Source organism: Falco cherrug, chromosome 6, assembly GCF_023634085.1.
Source record: "Falco cherrug isolate bFalChe1 chromosome 6, bFalChe1.pri, whole genome shotgun sequence".
NCBI lineage: Eukaryota > Metazoa > Chordata > Aves > Falconiformes > Falconidae > Falco > Falco cherrug.
Window position 1 is genome coordinate 10,350,270 of NC_073702.1, and position 22,050 is coordinate 10,372,319.

Sequence of the window (22,050 nt, forward strand, 5' to 3'; positions counted from 1 at the left end):
CTGAAAAAAAAAAACAACAGCCAATAATAATAATTAAGAAATGCCAAAAAACCTGAGAAAATTATTACAGTGCAAAGATTAATATCTTACTTTTCTATAGGACCAATAAATACTGTATGTGGTTCTCCAATTTCTTCATCATCATCAAAATACGGTAACTGTTTATTTCGCTGCTGCACTTTGGACTCAGAAGCAACCTTAAAAGAATAAAAGTAAATAATAATTTGCATACTGTGTTCAAATTTATCAAAAAGATAATAAATCTTTCTGAAGTCCAGCAGTGTCAAGTTTAGGTTTTTGCCTTTCCTAGCTCATTGATTACACTTAGCTCCACACTCATTTCTTGCAGGTCCACAAAATTTGCAAATTCTTGAAGAGGTAGTTTTGTTTAAAGAACATGCTAATTCAATTTAAATACAGCACTGCTACTTAATTTCTTGTTTGAAATACTGTAATTTTACCAGTAAATTAATGGGGAAACAATTACGTTGTCCAATTATTAAGGGATGAGAAATTTGTACTATAATTTCTAAATGACAAAATTACCTGTGGACCATTGTACATTCTTATGATCAAACTAAACACACTATAAATAGTACTGTGAATGCAGACCATTTCCCATAGTTTCATAACCCACCATGGGCCAGTCTGGGAATCCTCATACAAAAGCCAGTAGAAGTTGTTGGGATTTTTTTGAATCTAGTGACTAGCACTAGAATACTTTACTGTATTTGTAACCGAAATAATATGATGACTTTGTTCTAAAACAAACCCAAAAACATAATTACATTTTTTATTTTGTTTTCTCTGTGAGATGGGCTTCCTTTGGAATTGTCTTCCAAGCACTTAGTAAATGCAACAAGCCTGCCATTGGCTTCTTCAAAGGAAATTTTCACAAAGAAGTCAGAAATATTATTTCTAATACCAATGTCAGTAATTATTTTTTCAAATACTGAGTTTGCATGAGAATCAAGCCCAGTTTCAAAAATCAAAATGATGTACTGTTCTTCTTGACCTGTAAAAAAAGCAGAGAAAATTATTCATTTACAAACAAAACAAAATGTTGCAATTATAAACAGATTTCAAAGAATTGTGGGCCACCACATGTACACGCTGCTGACAATACATACAAGCAGTAATACACATGTATGCCAGTAGACTGAAGGAATAACTACCAAACCCTTCTACCTACATTTGCAAAAAGAGGGCATTCAACTTTTACCTTAATCTAGAAATGTTAATTATTATACCTGATAATTTGTTAAGACACACTGAATGCAAAGCCAAAGCATATTTTGAAATAATGGCTTCTTTGCTTACTGACAGTAAGACTCGGTAATCACTATTTTCTATTATTCTTATTACAGTTCCTATCCTATTGTTTCTATGCAATTCTAGAAATTATATAGTCAGCATAATTTCCTCTCTATAGGGCAATACCATGCCCTAATTTCTCCCAGGTCAACACTAAGAAGTCTAGAGCAGCTCTCTCAAAAATCCATCAAGATACATTCACCTATGGAAATCTATTAGAAAAGAACTATATTAAGAACGTAGGTGGGCTTTTGTGGTCTCAATGTTTATTATAAAAATGGCTTTAATCTGCTTAACTCCTACTTTCCAATAGATGGAGGGGGGGAGAGCACACGCACTCAGACAACATACCCTAGATTAAACAAGAAACAGTATATGAGACCCCACGATTCAGGCAGATTCATGGTCTGTCCAGATTCCTCATCCTAGAAGGCTACACTACAAAACCTTTTTGAAAATTTTACATATTAAAGTACTACAACATATAAGCCCAGAGGTTCCCGGCCTTTTAGCTAAAACTGTCTATAAGAATCACTTCTACATGGATACACAGCACCAACATCTGCACGTCAGCTCTTTCCAACAATGGAGATTCTCAGAAACAGTGACAGGTTGGAAAAAAATACTACTTTAACTTGGGGTTATCTAGCGAGTAGGATACAAAACTTAAACCAGTGCTTAGAAACTAAACAGAATAGAATACTAAGGAGAAGAAAAAGTGCATTTTGGGAACGCCTGTTTCCAGAGTGAAATGTGAAAACAAGCACGATGCTTTTTTAAAGTCGATACAAACTGTATACCACATATTAGAAGCACAAAGTTCTAACAAAACTACTCTTACTGATTTTAGGCATGTGTTGTTGGGTATGTAAGTATAAAAGCTGTGATGGCAATTTCACAAAAGAAACAGTTATTTTTCACTGATCAGATTTCTGTTACCATAGAAACAGAAATCTCTTCAGGATCTCCAATCCACTGGCAAACAGTTTTCATTTCTAAAAAGTATGCATCTGAGCAAGGAAAGGAATTTAAAATGTCACAGTAATCAAAATCTTCATCCTTTTACACAGGTAAGGGGATCTCACCACCTAGAAGAGCAAAGCCCTGCTTTCAGGTCCTGTAACATAGACAAACCATAACTTCTCTGCCCTTGGTGAACACCCTGCTAACAGAATACCATCAGGCATTCTCTCACGATTACTCTTGCTAGCTCTAAGAAATCTTGTATTTCTTTTGGTACAGTGGCTGTCTGAACAGGTCAGCTTACACCTTTACCAAAAGCTGGAGACTGTAAGTCAGATCAAACAGCTGTTGTATAAATACCACCTGCTCACATCATCTGAAAAATAAAAAAAAGCAGTAAATTGCACTAAGAGGAATTATTTAGGCAGTCAGACACAGGAATAGGATTCAGGCTGCAAATCTCAGTCTCACGTAGCTGGCTAACTCAGAGCTGCAGGGACCTGTTTTTCTGTAAGAGAAGAAGAGTTTCAGACACATGCATAACCATTTCCTTTTGGTTATTCTTAACTCTGCATGTTAACTTGTAAGAAATAATTCTTCAGCAGCATATTGCCCAATTCACCACACACAGAATTCGGGTATCTAACTAGGTTTTATTTATTCCTGGTTTGGGAACTAGGCATCTACACACACAATTGCTTACACAGCTATGGATTCAGGCTTAAAGTAATTTCACGCTCACAAAGCAAATAGCAAGTGTGTTACAACAAAGTGCTCCTAAATATCAAGTACAATAAAGCAGCTGGGTGTAAAACTAGCTTGGTGCCACAGCTTCAGAGGGAAAAGGCGGGGGGTGAAAGGCTGAGAGACATACTAAGGGAAGGATTTTTTACCTGAACAACTCAGTAAGTTTTTCCTTTTTTCACTTGTGAACACCTGTGATACCTGAGGTCTGATGCCTGCTCCCAGGATTGTCTCTAGCTCCCCTACATGCACTCCAATTACTTTTGTAATTGTAACACTCGTTACAGCTCATACTTTTTATAGGAGGTGGATGAGGTTATTATAACAGTACTGTGTGCTGGAAGCACACAATTCTGAGATTGCTGAAAGCATTCTTCCTCCATTTGAATGCACCACGTATCTATGAAGCTCCGTACAAGTATAAATAACCACAAAATTTAACTTAAAGAAAAGCCTATTTAAGGGGAAGAGGACTCTGTATTAATTTTAAGAATAGTGTACATATTAAGATGCTAGACCCTTGAGTAAAACTATGTTGAAATTAAAACTTAATTTTAAGATACATGAAGACAACCCATTTACTTTCCAAGCAGGTATTTGTCTGCATCACAACATCACTACAAGCATATGCGGAAAAAACCTCAAGTCAACCCACACAACACTTTCTACTGAAACTAAGGCCTGGAAGCAGAACAGCACAGAAAGCAGAAGCAAGTATACCAAAAGCTAAACAAACCAACTTGCTTTAATTCAGTACAAATATTAGTGAAAAAAAGTTACACTTGTAACTAGCATGTGCCTGGACAAACAGAAGACTAGTTTTGCCAAGCTGTTCTGAACTACAGTCATCAGCCTGGGAAGGTGATAGTATCTGGAAAAACACTACCCCTGCCCCAGCCAATGATGCCAGTTTTAGTCTTTAGTACACTCGGTCATGATCCAAAATAGTAAAACAAAATCTGAAGTGAATAGTAAACTAAAATTGTTTTACTTACTGTCTCCTTTACATTCGTACCAAACATTATCTTTACTCATTTTCAGTTGGTCTCTCAGGCTACTACAGGTTGATGGTATTGTTTGTAGGAAGACTACTGGTAATTTTCGCACACTACACCATTCACATTTGGTAAGTTCTGAAGTTTTCAGGTTAATCTCTCTGATATCGCTTTCTGATTCTAGGATAAAATAATGACATTATAGTAAAAATATGCAGGTTTCCTTCACAATTTCCCCCTTGATTTTAAGAACATATCAGTATGTACTCATTAACAATCTTAAAGGTTTTTAGAAGTTTCAGATCAACATGTAACCAGGAAGTGATGTCTGTTATATCTTAAAAGACAAACTGAACTCTACTGTCACCTCTCAGGGAAGTAATCAGAAACAAACTGTTTTTTCTCACCGACTTCAATCTAGTTTTTATTTCAACAAAAAACCCACCCTTTCCAGTGATTTAAATTTGCAACTACTGCTATGACACATTTTACAATAGGTTTGTAAAACTTTGTAGATTTACCTTTGACCAATTTCCCTTATGAAAAATAACTATAAAATGAAGAGGTGAATGAACACATGAAGAGAAATGATCTGACTGCCTGAGGAAAATAAGGTGCTCCTTTCAGTTTACTACCAAAAGGAGATGTCAGCAACATGGTAAATTTTAACACTACCTCTGATGCTGTCAATGGCAATGCTGAGTATTTTACAGGTTTTAGTGAATTATAAAAACGGAAAGAAAATTGTGTGAAGTCAAAATTCTTCAATTTGATGAAAAGACCCAGAAGTTCAATGACATTAATTATTTCTAGATCACAAAAATGGTTAATGGTAGTTACTTAAAGCTTTAGTTAGCGGCAGCTTCCACACACGCTTGATGGCAGCCTCCACCACAAAAACTGTATGCCCTTATGTAGGAACAAAGCACAGAATGGAAGGACAAATGGAGCCAATATGAAGTCCTTTAATAAATAATAATGCAACAAGCCTGTCTCCTCCTCCCTTCCCTGTAAAAGGGAAAAGATGCTGCAGGGAATTCCTGAAAATATTAAGGATTTTCTTAAGTTAAATTCTAGTAAATATTTCGTGACCAGACAGATGGTGAGTAAAAATTAGTAAAATGGTTATCACCTAAAGAGTTTAATTTGCATCACCCTGAACATAATTGCAAAAAAACATATGATGGAGGGGAAGACATAAAACACATACCATTACCTTCTAGTTTAGCACATCAGTGGTTGTTATTATTAGTGAAGGAAGCGTTTCCCCCTCCCACCCCTGCGATCCTTATCTTGGCATCTAGCAGTCAAAGTCCAGCAGCCACCCTCTACACCCACCCTTGCCAGCAACTGAATGCACACCCCTGTGCCTGCCAGAAGGGGAGTCTGCTGCTTGAAAAGACAGGGCAGTTACCCAAGGCCAACTATCCACTGGCTGCAGACTGGAAGTGGTGGCTACCACAGCTTCTGTGGAGCAAAGCAGCCCGCCTTTTCTTCTAAACCTCCAATACCCCTGTCCCACTAGCTGCGGAAGAAGCAGCCCGGCTCCGAGTCAGGCTGCAGTGACAACACACTTCCTTCAAGCCGCCTGGACATTCGCTGTTCAGAACAGTTTGTCACGTTTGCCATGACACGTTTTGCCATCTCATCAGGAAAACAGCAGCAGCAATGTGCTACATGGATTCTAACTAGTCTATCTCCTTGCACTGATCCTCCTTTATCTCCCTAGGGACTTAGACAGGAGAAAATGAAGTTAGTAAATGAATGAAGATTTGTAGATGACTCCTAGAGTCTTCTGCCCTTTTTGTTTAAAACAAACAACAAAATAGCTTTCCAAGGCTAGGCTGCAGTATCTCAGTCTCTATAGTAATATTCAGTTTCTCCTTCCTAAATGAAAACACTTGCCTTAGTTCATTTTACCTAACTTCCCACTTTCAGAGGCAGGCTGCAGTAACGACAATCACAGTGAAAACCAGAGGTATACAAGTCCTTCTAATGCTGTCTAGATAGAAAGTCCTTGCCACAACATGAGCTAGCTGGTCTTTGGAGAAAATTCTGAATCCTTGTAACGGTGGCTTGCACCGAGGTAAAACGTACCGAATTTCATGTGCAAGGAAGACTGTCTACTACTCATATGAAAATGTAAATTATATTGATCCTTTTGTGTTAAGACAAGCATCTTAATAATACATTTCCCCATAAACACCTTAACCCCTGAACAATATTTCCTGTAACACTGACGTAAGACAGACAACATGACTTATCCATTAAAGGCCACGTGAATAGATTTTTACATGTTAGAAACAGAAAGTTGTTTCCTTGAAACACCAGTTGGGAGTTGCAGAAAACTGACAAGGAACGTGGAGAGAATTTTGAGAACCTGACATATTTATACATGCAAACACAAGCTCAAAGCAGGACAGTACTGCTGTTTCTACAGCTGTTCAAAGCATATGCCTTTCCCTGAAAAAGCATGACCGTTGTAATCAATCTCAAGAAAAAAAATATCAGGTGTCATTTTTATTTCAAGACCCTTACTTGTATTAAAACAAGTCATGCTGTGATTATGATGTTAATAGAAATGGACCTAGCTGGGAATACACCCATCTCCCTCCAGCTGCAAAACAAAAAAAATTAAATGGAAGTGTGCTAAATGTTCCGATAAACACAGCATTTAATGAGTTGCCATATTTATGCTATTGAGGGACCAAGTCCCACATAAATCATTTCACCATGCAGCTGTTTTGACTAAAAATTGACATTTTCTACAAATTTTACTAAGCTTTTTAATGTTTTTTTAGAAATGCATTTAATGCATGAAAACTGATAGTTTCTATGCATCTATATTTTATACACAGCAGAAAATTAAAATACTTTACTGAGCAAAGCCTATGCTTATCTTTATAGGTTATGAGACACCTTTTTGTATATAATAATGACAAAATATAATAGCTCTGTTTTACAAATAACAAAAGGCAAAATTCAATAGGACTGCATCTTCATGGAAACTTAAGATTAAGAAAAGGAGGCATTGCTTCTTTTTAGGCCTAATGCAAAACCCTACAAAAGAAAACAAAGGAAATAGCGCAATAACTGTAAGCTCACCATTTCCTAAACTATGTCCCTGTATTTCTTTCAGGAACATGAAATCTACAACTCAGAGGCTAGAGAAGAAAAATTTTTCCAGGGAGATATAGACAGGAAAGGTCTAAGACACTTAGGTGGTTTTTACTCTCTACTGATGCATCTGAAATAAAAAAAACCTAATAAAAGGTAACATGTTTTACAGGAGGTTACTCTTGCCTTTTGTTTTTGTTAATAATTTTCAAGACAACCTTTGCCAGTCATCACCAGAATATCTACAACTCTTCAGCCAGAATGAAGGGGAAGAGCTAATGACCATCCATTTGCACACCAAATGCACACCACAAATTCTTAATTCCTGCTGTGATTTTTTTTCTGTCAGTGGAAGCTATAAAAAATGCAAAATCATTTTGTATTTATTCACGAGGCAGTTCAAATTTATACTCCCATTCTTCTTCCCTGACTACAGGCACAAAATGAGAATTGACATTTCATTATGACTTATTTGTTAAATCCTTTCAGAAAGTTACTTCACGCAATATATATATATGATCAGTATTAATGTAAAATGAAAGATGTACTCACCTTCTTGACTTTCTAAGCGTATTTTGATATAATCCAGGCAAAACTGTGGAAGACAACAAAATAAGATTTCACATCTTCTCTAAACCAAAACTGACTTAATGCCTTTTAATTGTGAGCAAACATATTTCAATTGACTAAGTACTTAAGTAATGAAAATTTTAAAATAAAAACTACCTTTTTAAAAAAAGCAAAGTGTACATTTAAGCATAAGTCAAGGAAGCAAGTATATTCTTTATTATTCAGTGTCTCAGTCATATTGACTGTTGAAACTTCAAGAGTTCTCCTAAGTATTCCACTTTCAAAAAGGTTTATAATGCTCTGAAAAATACCACCAATTATAGCGAGAGGGAAAAAAAAAAAAAACTATCTTCAAAAGAGAATGTCTTCTATTATCAGTATTTAAGCAAATCAAACAACAGGGTTTTGCAGATAAGTGGAAAGAACAAGTAACACTTCTCTGCTATTTATGTGGTTACCCCAGCAAGAAGTGTCCATTTTCTCTGGCTTATTGCATACAACTAACATTCGATGTCTCCTTGAAAGTCTCTGAGTAACTGAGCTAACAAAAAAAAAAATGTTATATAAAAATAAAATAATTCAACTGCAGACATGCAGACATGCTTCTTCCTCTCATCTATCAATATTAATTTTTTGGTCACTGTTGCCTTCAATATTCTTAACAAATGCATGCTAATCCACAAGCCTCCACAGCCAAGTAAATTGTTTTCAAGGGTTTTGCAGGCATGATGTTTCTCTTTAACACCAGCACTAGATAGTATGTCAGTACTTTGGGATTCTTTGGGAATCACTGCCCCTGACATTAGAGACAAACTTACTGTTCCACAGATAAAAGGCAAAAATATTATGTTGTTCAAGTATGAAAATAACAATGTCCATCAAAAACTGAAAGGAGATTTGTGAAATAGTAAGTTTACTTACAATCACAGGTTCCACTACCATTCTTCGTAGTGTTCCTATTCGTATACTTCGACAATGCAGAATGACACTTTCACAGGAATTCAGAGGTACAGTCTCAGTTACAATCTCTCGAGAAATAACTTTACGCCGTTTTATTGGAGTGTTAGACACAATGTTCCCAAACTGAAAAGTAATTTTCAAGGTTTCAGAATGTCTCACTAAGATTTATTGCTAAAACAAGCTTGCTAAAAACTAGCGACTATATTTTCAACTACTTTTCTGTTGGTCAAGAACATTACTTACTATATAGCATCCACCTCAACCATAAACAGAAGATACAAATTTCCTAAAGGGCTTTACGGAACATCTAAAGACCTTAACATTCTAGATTAAAGAAAAAAAGAAAGGGTAAGCTGACACTTGTAAACATTTGGTTAATATTTCCAAATCACAAGTAGTGCTCCTAAAATTGCCAAAACCAATTCAGGTTTTGTCATTTTGAAACACTGTGCAGTCCAGCAAAATAGGGTTATTTTTAATACATTTTATTTATATAAAACTGCTAATGCTGTAAAAGCACCACAATGTTGGTGGGTTTGTTTTTTCTTTCAGTTTTTATTAGTGCAAGCTTTTTGTGACTGAAAACACTGAGTAATTACTGAAGTACAGTGCCTCACCACATTAGCAACTGTAGAATCTTCAAGAAACATCAATAAGCCCAAACAAAATTCCTTAAAGAAACTCTACAGAACTATTAAGATATTTTTAGGATAGATTCCAGGACCAGAAGTCTGAATACTGAAAGAAGGTCACGTGGAGTTTAGCTCCAGTTCAAGAAAGTCTCCAGATGCTGACTGAAGCGGTAATCTCAATGAAGCATCCCATTTACCAACAGATCAATCTTATGAAAACCTATTAAAATGAAAGAAAGCTGGCCAACAGCCACCTGATTAATGTATTTATTTTTTTTATTGCTTATATTGCTCTACATCGTGGAAGGATTTTCTGTACACTAGTCTTTTATTTTGTAGTTACATTGTTTCATAAAGCTGTCCATTAATAAACATTCTTTTGAGTTACAAAATACAATTAAAACTCCCACAGAAGAACATTTTAAGGGATTCAACGTATCTACTAAGACTAAGTCTTGACAATTAGGTTAAAGTCCCTAATCACTAGCCTATCTTGGCCGTAACTCAAGCTACATGTTTGGATGCTTCATTTAAATACAGTAGAGAAGGCAAAGATTCCCAATCCCTGAATAAAATATCTTCTAGGACTTGCTAAACTTTATTAAAAGCTCAAAACTCAAATCACAGACAAACAGTAAAATGGTAAAAATTTAAGTGGAGCTATATTCAAGTAGCCTCTTCAGTAAAGAAATAATGAATATTTTTGAGAGAAAAAAAAATGAACAAAGCTTCTCCAAGCTTCTTCCATCATATCTGACAAAAACACTGATATCTGCAATTCTTCATAGTTTCCTTGAATCAATGGAAAGTTTGTGTCAAATTTCACAAACAAAAAAAAAATTGTTTCCCTTATTTTCAAAAGCAAGTTATTTCCTACTTTTATATAAAATACATAATTCATTTCCAATGTTACTACTGGTTCTTAAAGACTGGTGAACAGGAACATATGGGTCTACAAAGAAAAGCATTTGGGAGAGTTTCAGGAGTCTTAGACACCAGCGGCTTCACAATGGAACAGTTTCAATTAATCCAGTAGATAATGCCAGAATAAATGAAATTCCAAACTATCTATCATCCAAGCTTTTAGCCCCACAGCTTTATTGTAGGCTAGAGGTTCACAGCTTCATATTGATAGTGGTGACTAATTATATACCATATTACAAACATCCATAATTTCATCAACTACAAGACTAGAATGTTGGCTTCTGAATCTCAACATTGCATGAAGGTTTTGGCATCATTACTTCAGCATTCTAACTCAGAAAACACAAAGGATTTGAGACTGCAGGTGGAAATCTGATCCGATACTTGTGTTGAACTGGACAAGCGACCCAAGAACAGTTTTAATCAGCACTATTAATTCAACACCACACTGCCACAGAGGAATTATTTTTCCTAATGGCTCACTGTTGAGGTGGTTAATTTTTTAACATACTGTGAAAGCTGTCCCCTTTGACAGCACTTAAGAAGTCTGCTCATGGAGCACTTTTTATCTTTGTTTATCCAAACCTTGCAGTGGTACTCAACTACAAAACAAAAGCCCCACCAGGAAATCCTTAAAATAAATATATTAATTGGGGCAGTTGTTCAAAGTATTTTGATTTTAGAGGGACGCTATTACTCCTAATGTCTCTTTTCATGTTTAACTTTCTAAGTCCAAAGTCTCACCAAGCAAGAGCTGGTACTTAATATTTTTTTTCACAAACTAAGCGGGCCCTTGAGTTTCACACAGACACCCTGGCACAGTCTCAAAGAATATACATTCAACACAGAAGCACCTATGTTAAGAGCATAATTCAAATCACGATGAACATTTGTAAAAATATAATTAATACATTTTCTTATGTCTCCAGTATTATGTAAGCAGATATACTACTCAATGAGCTGCTAAGTAAGAAAAGCAATCAAAATATAGTCAACTTCTGACAATGCAAACAAGCCTTTACATTTACCATTATCTGATTTTTGTTTTCTTTAAACAAAGCATTAAATAGTACCTGATCTTTCATTCTTGCTTTTCTTGGTAGTGTGACTGCAATTTCTGTATCTGTTGTTATACTACCTATTCTCTGTTCTATTCCACAACTGTTTTCCTTTAATGCTGCTTCCACCTTTCCTGTAGAAGGAGCTGGGGAGGAGCGGGCTGAATCTGCAGGACGAGGTGAAATGCTTTCCATTCTCCTAGTGCTGCCACTATCCTCATCATCATCATCATCATCACTAGACAAGACAACTAAACAGAAAATATTACATTCTCAACCACTACATTTTCCTGTAACAGAAATTTCTTTTCCAGCAATAGCTTAAAAGTAATTTATGTAATTGTCCTGCAGTGCCAAAAAAGTCCACATTTATCATTATATTATGCTTTTAATAATGTTTATTTGGAATCTGCTCACAGGCGCTCCCTCCCCTCATTTATTTCTCACAACTAACTATGCAAGAAACGGGTATCGTTAGTCAGCCTCCGCACACAGAAGTGAAGTCATACATTTCCTGGTTCAATCAAAAATTGAAAGTGAATAATATAAATTAAGAAAAACCGTCAAAAGAAATTACAACAAGTTGTTCAAATCAGTAAGACAACATGGTCTAGTAAACTAAGCATGGAACCAGAAACATAATTTCCCAAATTCCAAGTTCCTTCCTGCTTATAAATTAATTTGAGTTTACGCAGAGAAAGCGCGAAAAGTCAACATTTTACAAATTACGAATTTGAAATAAATGCGTAGCTCTAAAAGAAAGGTGGGGGGGAATATAAAATAAAAAACAAAGACTGTCTTTCCCTTTGGGAGAATGAATGATGAAATTCTACTAAGAATTCTTTTTTGCTAAAGTTACAAAGTGTATTTTTAAAAATAAAAGATTCATGAAGTAATTTGATTTCCCCAATGTTCATCCTTCTCAGAGAGTACCTCAGCCTATGAAAATGAAATTATAAAAAGGTCTGTCCCTCTTCCCCAAGAAGATTGTTCACAAAAAAATTCCATGCAAAATCAGTAATGTAAACCTGCAGGAACAGTTCCTTCATTATACAGTATTTTGGGTTTCCAGTTCATGGCTATATGCATAAAAAGGTACTTACTTGGATCATTTAGTTCAGATGGTCTCGTACTTCTCTGTCTTAAGCTTCCTGTAATTTTAGGATTTTTTGTCCCAGTAATAAGACCGACTTTTCCATTCTGTCGTAACATAGAATGTCCTACTTCATTACTCAGTAGAATATCTGTTGGACCTTTCCCAACAGCAGAACTATAAAACTTCTTTGTGCTGAAGCCTGTACCTGAAGATTTTTGCCCTGTTGAATTCTGATGTATCGAAGAACGTGATAAAGGTCCCACAGATTCACCTAATGTCACAGTTTGTCTGGAGATTCTTTGCAAATCCTTTAGAGAAGCACTTTCACAATGTCGGCATTTGGTCTGATTTTCATTTGCCCGCCCACAATTTGGGCAATCAGTAGAATAATCAATTGGTTCCAAAAGCTAGAGAGGAAACACACACACAAAACTAGTTAACCACATTAAGTGCAAAGATACCATTTCCAAATCATGCCTTTAATTCCTGTTCAGAATAAAAATTGACTATATTAGCAATTATAGTAAGCAGGGAAAGCAAACATTAAAAGACAGTTTGATTTTTTTCATTTAAGGAAATGAAAAATATTCTAACAGGAACAACTGGCACTTGTGGGTATTTTTAATAAGTGATTAATGTCAGATAATTCAGATTTTTCTTCTTGCTTTTTTTTTTCTGTATATAAAAGGCTGCATATTATTCAGATATATTCATCAGCAAGAAGGTCCATTTACATCACTCTGTAAAAAATAGTTTCATTGGAGAAAAATGGAGTAACCTAAGGATCCAGAGAACAATGCTAACGAGGACTAGAAGCAACCTCCCGGTCTCCCCAAGATATCTTCCAACAGCCTGGCAAAGCATGCAGAAAAATCTCTCCTCAACAAAAAGACAGGACGGACAGACAGACAGACAAGGAAAAAAAAGTACACTGCTCTAGAGTTCAGCATCTCAGAAAAGAGAATAGGACTTCAGAATAAGGAGATCCCCAAACTTTCAAGAGGAGCGCAGGGGCTACAAGGGAAAATGTATCCTATCACTGCAAACACAGAGACATGTTTTGTTTCTCTCACATGCACTAGGTCCCACCAAAAAACTCTTTGAACATATTTTCAAAACATAGCTATTACAGTTAGCACATGCATCCTCATCCCCACCCCACACTCCATGCCATCATGAACATCTTTCCAATAAAGAAGACTTCTTCAGGTGTTGAATCTTCAATCACTTTTTAAAACAAATGTAAAGACAAAAATTATGCAAGGAGAATATATTGTTGTTACAAAATTTCTGCAGTTTAACAAAGCTACACATACTATAGCAACACAGATGCAAAAAACGCCAGCATATAAAAATGTAGTATCAGACCTCTAAAACCAGAGTGATAAAATAGCAAGTGACATGAAAACCAGTATTGTGCCTCAGTGCTTAGTTATAGAATGTAGCAAAGATACCTCTAATCACATTGAAGAATTTCAATCAGACATTAAAATATTCAGCAGAAGCTACCAATTCTACCTGAAGGATCAGAATAACTGCACCCCTCTACTCGAGCCACACACCAAAAATTTAAAACCTACTTCCTTTTCATGGTTTGAACACTTGCATATTGATGGTAGAGGTAGTAGTGTTTAAGAGGTAGCATTTAATTAAAGAGGGGCATACTCTTTTATTTAGACTCTACTTGAAGATAAATGAGTACTTAAGTAGATGAGCTCTACCTAAATGTGTCTGGCTTAACTTGTAAAATACAGAATTTTTTTAAAAAAATGAAATCTGCAAAATATAAATACTATATGCCCTGTAGCAGGGGTCCTCAAACTACAGCCCATGGGCCAGGTACAGCCCCCCAGGGTCCTCAATCCGGCCCCCGGTATTTACAGACCCCCCCGCGGGGGGTTGGGGGGGAAACCAAGCAGCCGCAGATGGCCTGCTGCCACTTCATCCGCACCGGCCCCCTAGTTAAAAAGTTTGAGGACCCCTGCCCTATACAAATACTCTGTCCTATGACTGAAGTTTTCCTTTAAAAATTATTTAAGTTTTTAAAAATTAGAAAGCACAATCTATGGTCTACTAAGATGGAAAACATTTGCACTTTGCCTGACAAGCACGAGGCTGTACCTGCAATTCCTCCTGCACAAAAGCACAACCAACACTTTTGAATTGTTCAGAGGTTCCATAAACCTCTGTTCTGGTTTCAGCTGTGATAGAGTTAATGCTCTTCTTTGTAGCTGATGCAGTGCTGTGTTTTGGATTTAGTACCAAAATGATGTTGAAAACACACTGATGTTTTTAGTTGTGGCTAGGCAATGCTTATTCTAAGTCAAGGACTTTTCAGTTTCTCAGGCCCTGCCAGCAAGAAGGCTGGAGGGGCACAAGAAATTGGGACAGAACAGCCAACCTACTTCAAAGGGATATTCCATACCATAAAATGTCGCGCTGGGTATATAAACGGGGGGAGTTGGCCAGGGCTGGCTGATCACCGCTCAGGGACTGGCTGGGCACTGCTCAGCGGGTGGTGAGGAACTGTATTGCGCATCACTTGGGTTTTTTCCTCTCCTTCCCTCTGGATTTTATTCCTCTCCCCTTCTCCCTCCTTTTCATTACAATTACTGTTGTTTTTATTATTGGGTTTTATTTTATTACAACTATTAAACTGTTCTTACTTCAACCTTTTTGAGGTAAAGCTTCAAGTTTTACCTTTTTCCTGATTGTTCTCCTCACCCCTAGGGGTTTGGGGGCAGGCAGGGTGGGACAGGGGGAGTGAGCAAGGAGCTGGCTTGCTGGCTGGGTTTAATTGCTGGCTGGGGTTAAACCATGACAACCTCCAATCCATCATCTGCACACTCTGGCAACTCATAGCTCGTGTAAACGCGTATAGTTCATGACAAATGCATAAAAATCCCTTTACTGTAATAAATTATAAAACTCTTAACCCATTTAAAAAAGAAAATAAAACTGTGAGTTGTGCTAGTGAATTCAGTTGCAGCGAGATCTGTTCTATATCCAAAAAGCATATCCACAAACTAGACAGTCTTATAAGGATCCTAACTACCCTATGGGATTGGAGTAAAGGTTCATCTAGCCCTGTGCTTACCGTTCAGCAGTGGCCAGCGGTAGATGGTAGAACAGGGAACAGAGTAAGGACATACCCTCCTTACTTGATGTAATCACCAATTTAGACATTTCCTGAATCAGTGGCTGAATTTCAATCAAATTGTTCAATGATTATGTAGCCTCACAACAACTGATTAATAAAATCTCTGAATTCTTGTAATATATCATGAGAACAGTATGGGGGGGGTTGCCTTTTTTAGGCTTACTGCTTGAGAGTTTTACCACAGGTACTCAGCTCTTTTGTCTGAGAAAAGGTAATTGGTTTTCATTCATGACTGCTGGTGTTCTCAACTTTACAGATTTCTAAGATATGCACGGGAAAAAGTACCAGGCAATTATTAAATACTGTTTACAAGTGCAACCTGCCTGGTGGCTTTCGAAATGAAATCATGCCCCTGACCTATAATCGAGTCTGCTGCTTTTTTAATCGGGGAGACAGAAAACAGCTTATTTTAGCAACATGGTCAGCCATACGCAATCTAGCTCAAGGATACCAAGCTGCTGATGCTTCCACATACAGCTCCAACCTCCGCTTTCCCCATGTATACAATGCGGGAAGTAGTTCTGGGTTTCAGTACCACGGGTTTGCAACAGGGAGGAATATGCTGAAAGCACACGTTGCTTCTTCATGTACAGAGTCTTCTAGTGAGAGCTAGGAGTTACTGCAAACGGCCTAACAGTTCACAATGCAGCCACAAATCATGAGGCTGCTTTCTTTCCTCTCATGCTAACTCAGATAATTTGTAGGGAAAACAATTTATGTATTAAAAAGATGACATTTGTTAGATCTTCAGACTTTTATCAAGGAAATGACAAGATTCCATTTATTTTTAAATTGTTTTCAATGACCATTTCCATCTAGAAAACGGTTTTCTGCTTTTGTCCCTTACTTGACAGGACATAAGGTAAGCTGCAATGAGTATTTTATTTCTTTAAACAAACATAAACCATGTTTATCAATATAATGATTAAACAAAAACCACAGAACAGTAATGTCTTTTTTTCGTTTTTAACTGCTTTGTTACTTCATTACTTTGCTTGTATAGATCATAGCTATATAGATATCATACACAGATCAAAACCTCAGGTATTAAGATTTTCAAATAACATCATATTAATTAACTAAATAGTAATGGTAATGCACAAGAGTAGTACCAAGTGTAATAGATGTATTTGTTTATTTTTACACCAAGATCTCCTTACAAGAAATTTTGCTTTGACAGTCATACAGCGTGACCTGTATGCGTGCATTATGAATCTTCCATAGTAACTTGGGAAGATGACAAGAAATATAGAGCACCTTACGGGAATTTCAAAAATAGCTTGCATCTGATACTCAGCAAAGTTCCAGGCAAAATAACCTGGTTGGCTGCACCTAGACCACAGAATGCCATTTGGATACCTGTGCTAGTTTCACTGAGAAAGAGAGCAACTTAGTAAGAAGTACTTGCATTTGTGCAGTACCTCTATCTTTATTGTTATGAGTACAGAAAATCAGGACACTAAAAAAAATAAACAAAACAAAAACAAAACTGCCAGACAGTAAAACAGTGTTCCTCTACTTCATAGACAGCAAACCAAAATTATCAGTTTCTGGTTTATTGATCATCCAATCAAATTAACTACAGGTTCTTCTGCTTTCCAGTGCAGCATCTGTTTGTTCAAATCAGAAAGTATTTCATAGCTAGTATCAATATTAACACTTAAATAGCTCTACTTTTGTAACACTTTTTAAAAAAATTATGTAACGCTTTCTCCCAACTAAGGATTTTTAGAACATTAACTTGTTCTACAGCTGTATACCTGTTTTTAAAATATGCAACAACTTTTAAAGATAAACAGAAGTTTAAATGATTTTAAAATGTAACCCACCTTTAACGGAGTTAAGCATTTTTTTGTAGCAGAAGACAGAGTCAAGTCAGATTGATATGAATTGCAGTGACGTTTCTGTTGCACCTTTCTCTTAATTTCATATTCCGATTCTGATTCTGACTCTTCTGTGTTTTCCATTATACTGTCTAGGAGGGAAAACGCAAAAATGTTACAAAAAACGTCTATTCATATGCTTTAAAAATAAGTATCGCCTTATTTTTCACATTTTACACTAATGTGAACTAAACATAAACACCTTTTTAAACATCCAACAAACTACACTGCTTCAAGTTCTCATGATTTGTTGTATGAATAAGAAAAAATCCCCAAAGTAACTTCAAAAATCTTGTTTTACTAATACTATTTCAGTGTCTTTCGGTGACAATTTTAAGTCCAAAGCCTCCTCCTATTTGGAGGAGGCTTTGGACTTAAAAAGTCTATACTAACTTCACTACAACTACAATGGACTGTCCGCTACTGAAAATAGGAGATCTGCTACATTATGCTCATGGTAATTTTCACTAACAGACTGCTGGTAAGTGCATTCAGAATAACTGGAAATGTTCTGTGTCATTAGAATTTATTCCTTCAACACAAGACTCAGCAGTACAGTGAACTACACTGCTGTATCTTGTTTTTTATTGGGGCATTCACTGAAATACTGCAAGAACACTGGAACAAAGAAACCAATAAATTAACAATGTACAGAGTGAGATCTTCTTAAGTAGTACAGTATGTTGTACAACAGTGCCTTAATTCGGTTTAATGTAAAAGTGCTATTTATACTCCCTAGTTTAATTGCGGTCTCCATACTGGAACTTTTTTTAAGTCTGTATTTTCTTAAATAGATATGAACACTTTTTCAATATACACACTGATAGTCTCACCAACTTCCTACTATTAGAAGACATCTCAAAACTAAAGAATGAGTAATTTTCAACACAAAGAAATAATAATAAGTGAGGTTTTTCTATGTTAATTTACTCTTGTGTAAGTAACTACTTGTGTGAACTGGTGAAGTTCTACTTAACATTAACCTAAAAACACACAGCAGAGTAACTGGTTAGCATAGATGGGTAAGCAGCTGAATAGCAAGTTTACAGACTGTTACCTGTACTGACAAAGCTCAAACACACAGAGTGATTTTTCTTTTCCAATTTCACAATTTCCACACCTCAAAGCAAACTTTATTTTCTCTTTTGCACCTCCATCAATGGCCCCTAACCAATTATGTAAGTGCATATTTCAGTTGAGGTACAGAGCAGTGCTAATGCTGGCTCTTCTACTCGCTACCTCAGAGCATGAATATACTTTGTACCCAGTGTTATTTACCATTTTGCACATACTAACAGTGCTACAGAAGTTCCTTGTCAATAATTGAAGAGAAGCTGAGGGCCTGGGCTCAGACAGGAAGATCTCGAGAGAACTGTTCTATCTCAATTCTATGACTTGAAATTTTTCCAATTTCAGTTGTTTTTAACATAACTGAAGCCTAATTTCAATTTAATTATAATGTGACTGATCAGGTTGCAGAAATCTGTCGAAAAGGGAAAAAATCCTCCCTTCATGCACAAACTTCTATAATCTAGAATAACATGATACAAGGATATAAACAGATATGCTAAAGGTTACACAAAGTTTGACAACACACCCACCCAAAGCAGGTATTCAAAAAATTATTCTGCTTAAAAGAAATGAAAACTCTAAACGTAACTTACCCACTCCTTGAGACCGTGGCAACCTAATGTGGTCTGCTTCTACTTTCTGAAGCTGAGGAGGGTATTCTTTTCTGCAAAATGAATTACATGTACAGTTGTTATTTTGACAGACACCATTATAATTTAGTCACAATTATACATGAGCAAATAAACCTGGAATGTATCTGAAAGCTATGAATAAATAACTTCTATTACATGCTATCTGCCCTTTTAAAAATAGTACCAGAACACTAGGAACAGCTACAGTAAAGGTCTCAGAAGTGTTTCTGATCTAAATCCCCTTTGACAGTAATCAAGAGTTCAGGAGTCTCTCACTTTCAGACCCAAGTCTTCAAAGACTGAAGCCTGCATTTCTTCCTCCTCATTCATGAAGACAGATACTTTTAAAGTCCAAAAATACAAACAACTGTTATTTTAATATTAAAGTAGATTCCATAAGTTCCACAACCTAAAAACAGGAAGAGAAGATGCAAAACAGAGGAAGGAGATCTGACGTCAAAAATTGTTGTGGCCAAAAAATAAAAAGAGCAACGCAGAAGAAGACATAGTTCCCATATGTTTGTTTTTAAAATATAATAATATAGACAAATTAGTGGATAATAAAGCTTTTTTAATAAATAATTTGCATAATACACATGACACACAATTGCTGTGCAAATAATGGAACATAAAGCATTATAGTATGGTGATTTTTTCAGTCCCCCAAAAGACATTTTTAGTTTATACACTAGTGTGTCAAATCCTGCTACTACCAAATTAAGATTTCTGAAGCTCACGGCATCTCAGTTACTGTTTGTGGCAGTTCTCTCTCTCAGCTGCCTTACCATGCTCTACAGCTGTAGAGTACCACTCCTCTTGGAACAGAAGATGGCATGCACCTGAAACACAGGAAACCTTGCCAACAACTTCAGTGGAGAATGTTTTTATTGGCAAGTTAAGCCAGTGCACTGGGCTGTAAATGGGTCACACACATCCCATACTGCTGCCTCTGATTACAAGAGCATTAATCAACAGAAAGGGGGCAAAGAAAACAGATGTAGAGAGTAACATCTCAAACTACCAGCTAAATTTTGAGGACCCATCTGACAAAAAATTTGGCTACGGCTGAAGAGGACTTCAGCATCAGGCTTCAGGTTTTCTTTCTTTCAGCATAGCATTTCCTAATAAAACCTTTTCATTTTCTGCATTTCTAGATATTTTTCAGGGTTTCCCTACATTTTACTATTAATTAACACCTTTGAACAAGAACAATCTACGGCAGAGAGGACTGAAAAACAAGCATGGCTGGATTGCAACACAGAATGTACAGATGGCACAACACCGTGAGTGCCCACCAACTTATCACAGATCACAGATTAAGTAGTTTGTTAGTGATTGTGTCAAAGATGTTTCTGAAACAATCCTGCTCCCCAATTTTTTTTTTAATGTCTGCACAGACACAAACTGACCCAGTATCAGAAAGTCAACATGAATATTTGTTAGTAAGTTACACATATGATTTTTTTGAACGTTTTCTTTAAAAATTCAAATCACAAGGGATTACTTTGAAGACAGAATTGCTGGAAATATAATGGCAGAGCTCAAACTAATCACTGCATAATGAGAAGCTGCTGCTATTAAAACCAATGCTATTGACATTCTAAAGGGTAGAAATATCCCTGTAACTTCTTTAAAGGAGATCTCAAAAATCTAAACTTTAAAGTGAGGATGCACGAGCTGTTGTCTGACATGTTATATTTATCTTCCAGTAGTGTTTAATAACAATAAGTCTTGTTTTGAATATAACCACTGTTAGAAAAATTATTTTGTGTAAAATGTTTTAAACATAAAACATTTAATTGATATTTAAGACAAGCAATATTCAAACTATTTGGCATTTAATCAAAAGCAATGAAAACGATATAGTAAATTTAAAATAGTAAAATTTCTTTTAAAATTTAGTTTGACAATTTGAAGTCTCTGGACGTTTGTAAGTTATTTTTCTTCTAAAAATTGTACAGGTTTGTATTACATTTTTAACACACAACATATATTTATGGTTTTTATTATGATAAATTCTTCACCATATATTGCTAAATAATTGACAATAAATTGTAATACAGTAGCATTATCTACCCTTGTCTGAATTTTGTGTTATCAGCATAGACCCACATTGATACTTATTAAATAGGCAAACACTTGCAAGAATACACAAGGGCTGGCATAAAATGAGCATCGATGATCTCCCGTAAGATTTCTACTCATATGCTTACCATCAACCGATAACACTCAAATCTAAGCTAGGAAAAACAGCTCCAAGTCAACTGAGGCTTCCCGACACAGTTTAACCTGGTTACCAATGCAAGGTCAGATTAGAAACGAAGGCAAAGACAATTTTAAATAGTACTTGTAGATTTCATCAGGGGGGTGGGGGGGTGGGAATCCTTTCTTGGAGACACTAACAGCATTCCCACAAGAGGGCAGCAACTTGAAGCACCTCCTACTAGTGTCCTTTCCTGAAAAAAACCCACACAAACAAAAAGGCAGAGACCACCACCACAAAGGTTTTACAGGTGACAAAAGGAAGGTTCCCCTCTCAGCACAATGTCTCTTGCCATCTGAACAGCTGCAGATGCACTGACAACTTCTCCAATGAAGTACTTAGTACACTAAGCAGATTAATTGTGTGTGAGTGCAGGAACAGAATGGAAATTATAGGGTTTTTTTTAAATCAAACATGACACCTATCTATAAAAGGGCTATTTGGAAAACAAAAAAATTCTTTTAGGAGATTAAAAAACATACAGCACTTCAAACCAAATGCTTTCCTGCTGTTAAATCCTAACTTAAACTAATAGCCTCCTGGTGCAAAAGGAATAAATGAGGGATCTAACAGCTAAACAGATCCAAGATGCAAGACTATCCCCATACTGTGTCTAACACAAAAAACAAGAAATACAATATTGACTGCTGTCCCACCATCCTAGCAAA

The 22,050-nt window shown here is 36.1% G+C and overlaps 1 protein-coding gene across 4 annotated transcripts in view; it reads right to left on the minus strand.

Annotated features, from left to right (window-relative positions):
* SENP6 (SUMO specific peptidase 6) overlaps positions 1-22,050 on the minus strand; it is a 90,713-nt gene that overhangs the window by 20,186 nt on the left and 48,477 nt on the right. For all 4 annotated transcript variants that reach the window (XM_027817065.2, XM_055713453.1, XM_055713452.1 and 1 more), the window contains 9 exons: positions 19,081-19,151; positions 17,363-17,508; positions 12,381-12,780; positions 11,293-11,528; positions 8,625-8,786; positions 7,686-7,728; positions 4,017-4,196; positions 789-1,015; positions 91-197 (listed from right to left, as the gene is read on the minus strand). In XM_027817065.2, the coding sequence (XP_027672866.1) occupies positions 91-197; positions 789-1,015; positions 4,017-4,196; positions 7,686-7,728; positions 8,625-8,786; positions 11,293-11,528; positions 12,381-12,780; positions 17,363-17,508; positions 19,081-19,151 (1,572 nt within the window). The remainder of the gene's footprint in view (positions 1-90; positions 198-788; positions 1,016-4,016; positions 4,197-7,685; positions 7,729-8,624; positions 8,787-11,292; positions 11,529-12,380; positions 12,781-17,362; positions 17,509-19,080; positions 19,152-22,050) is intronic.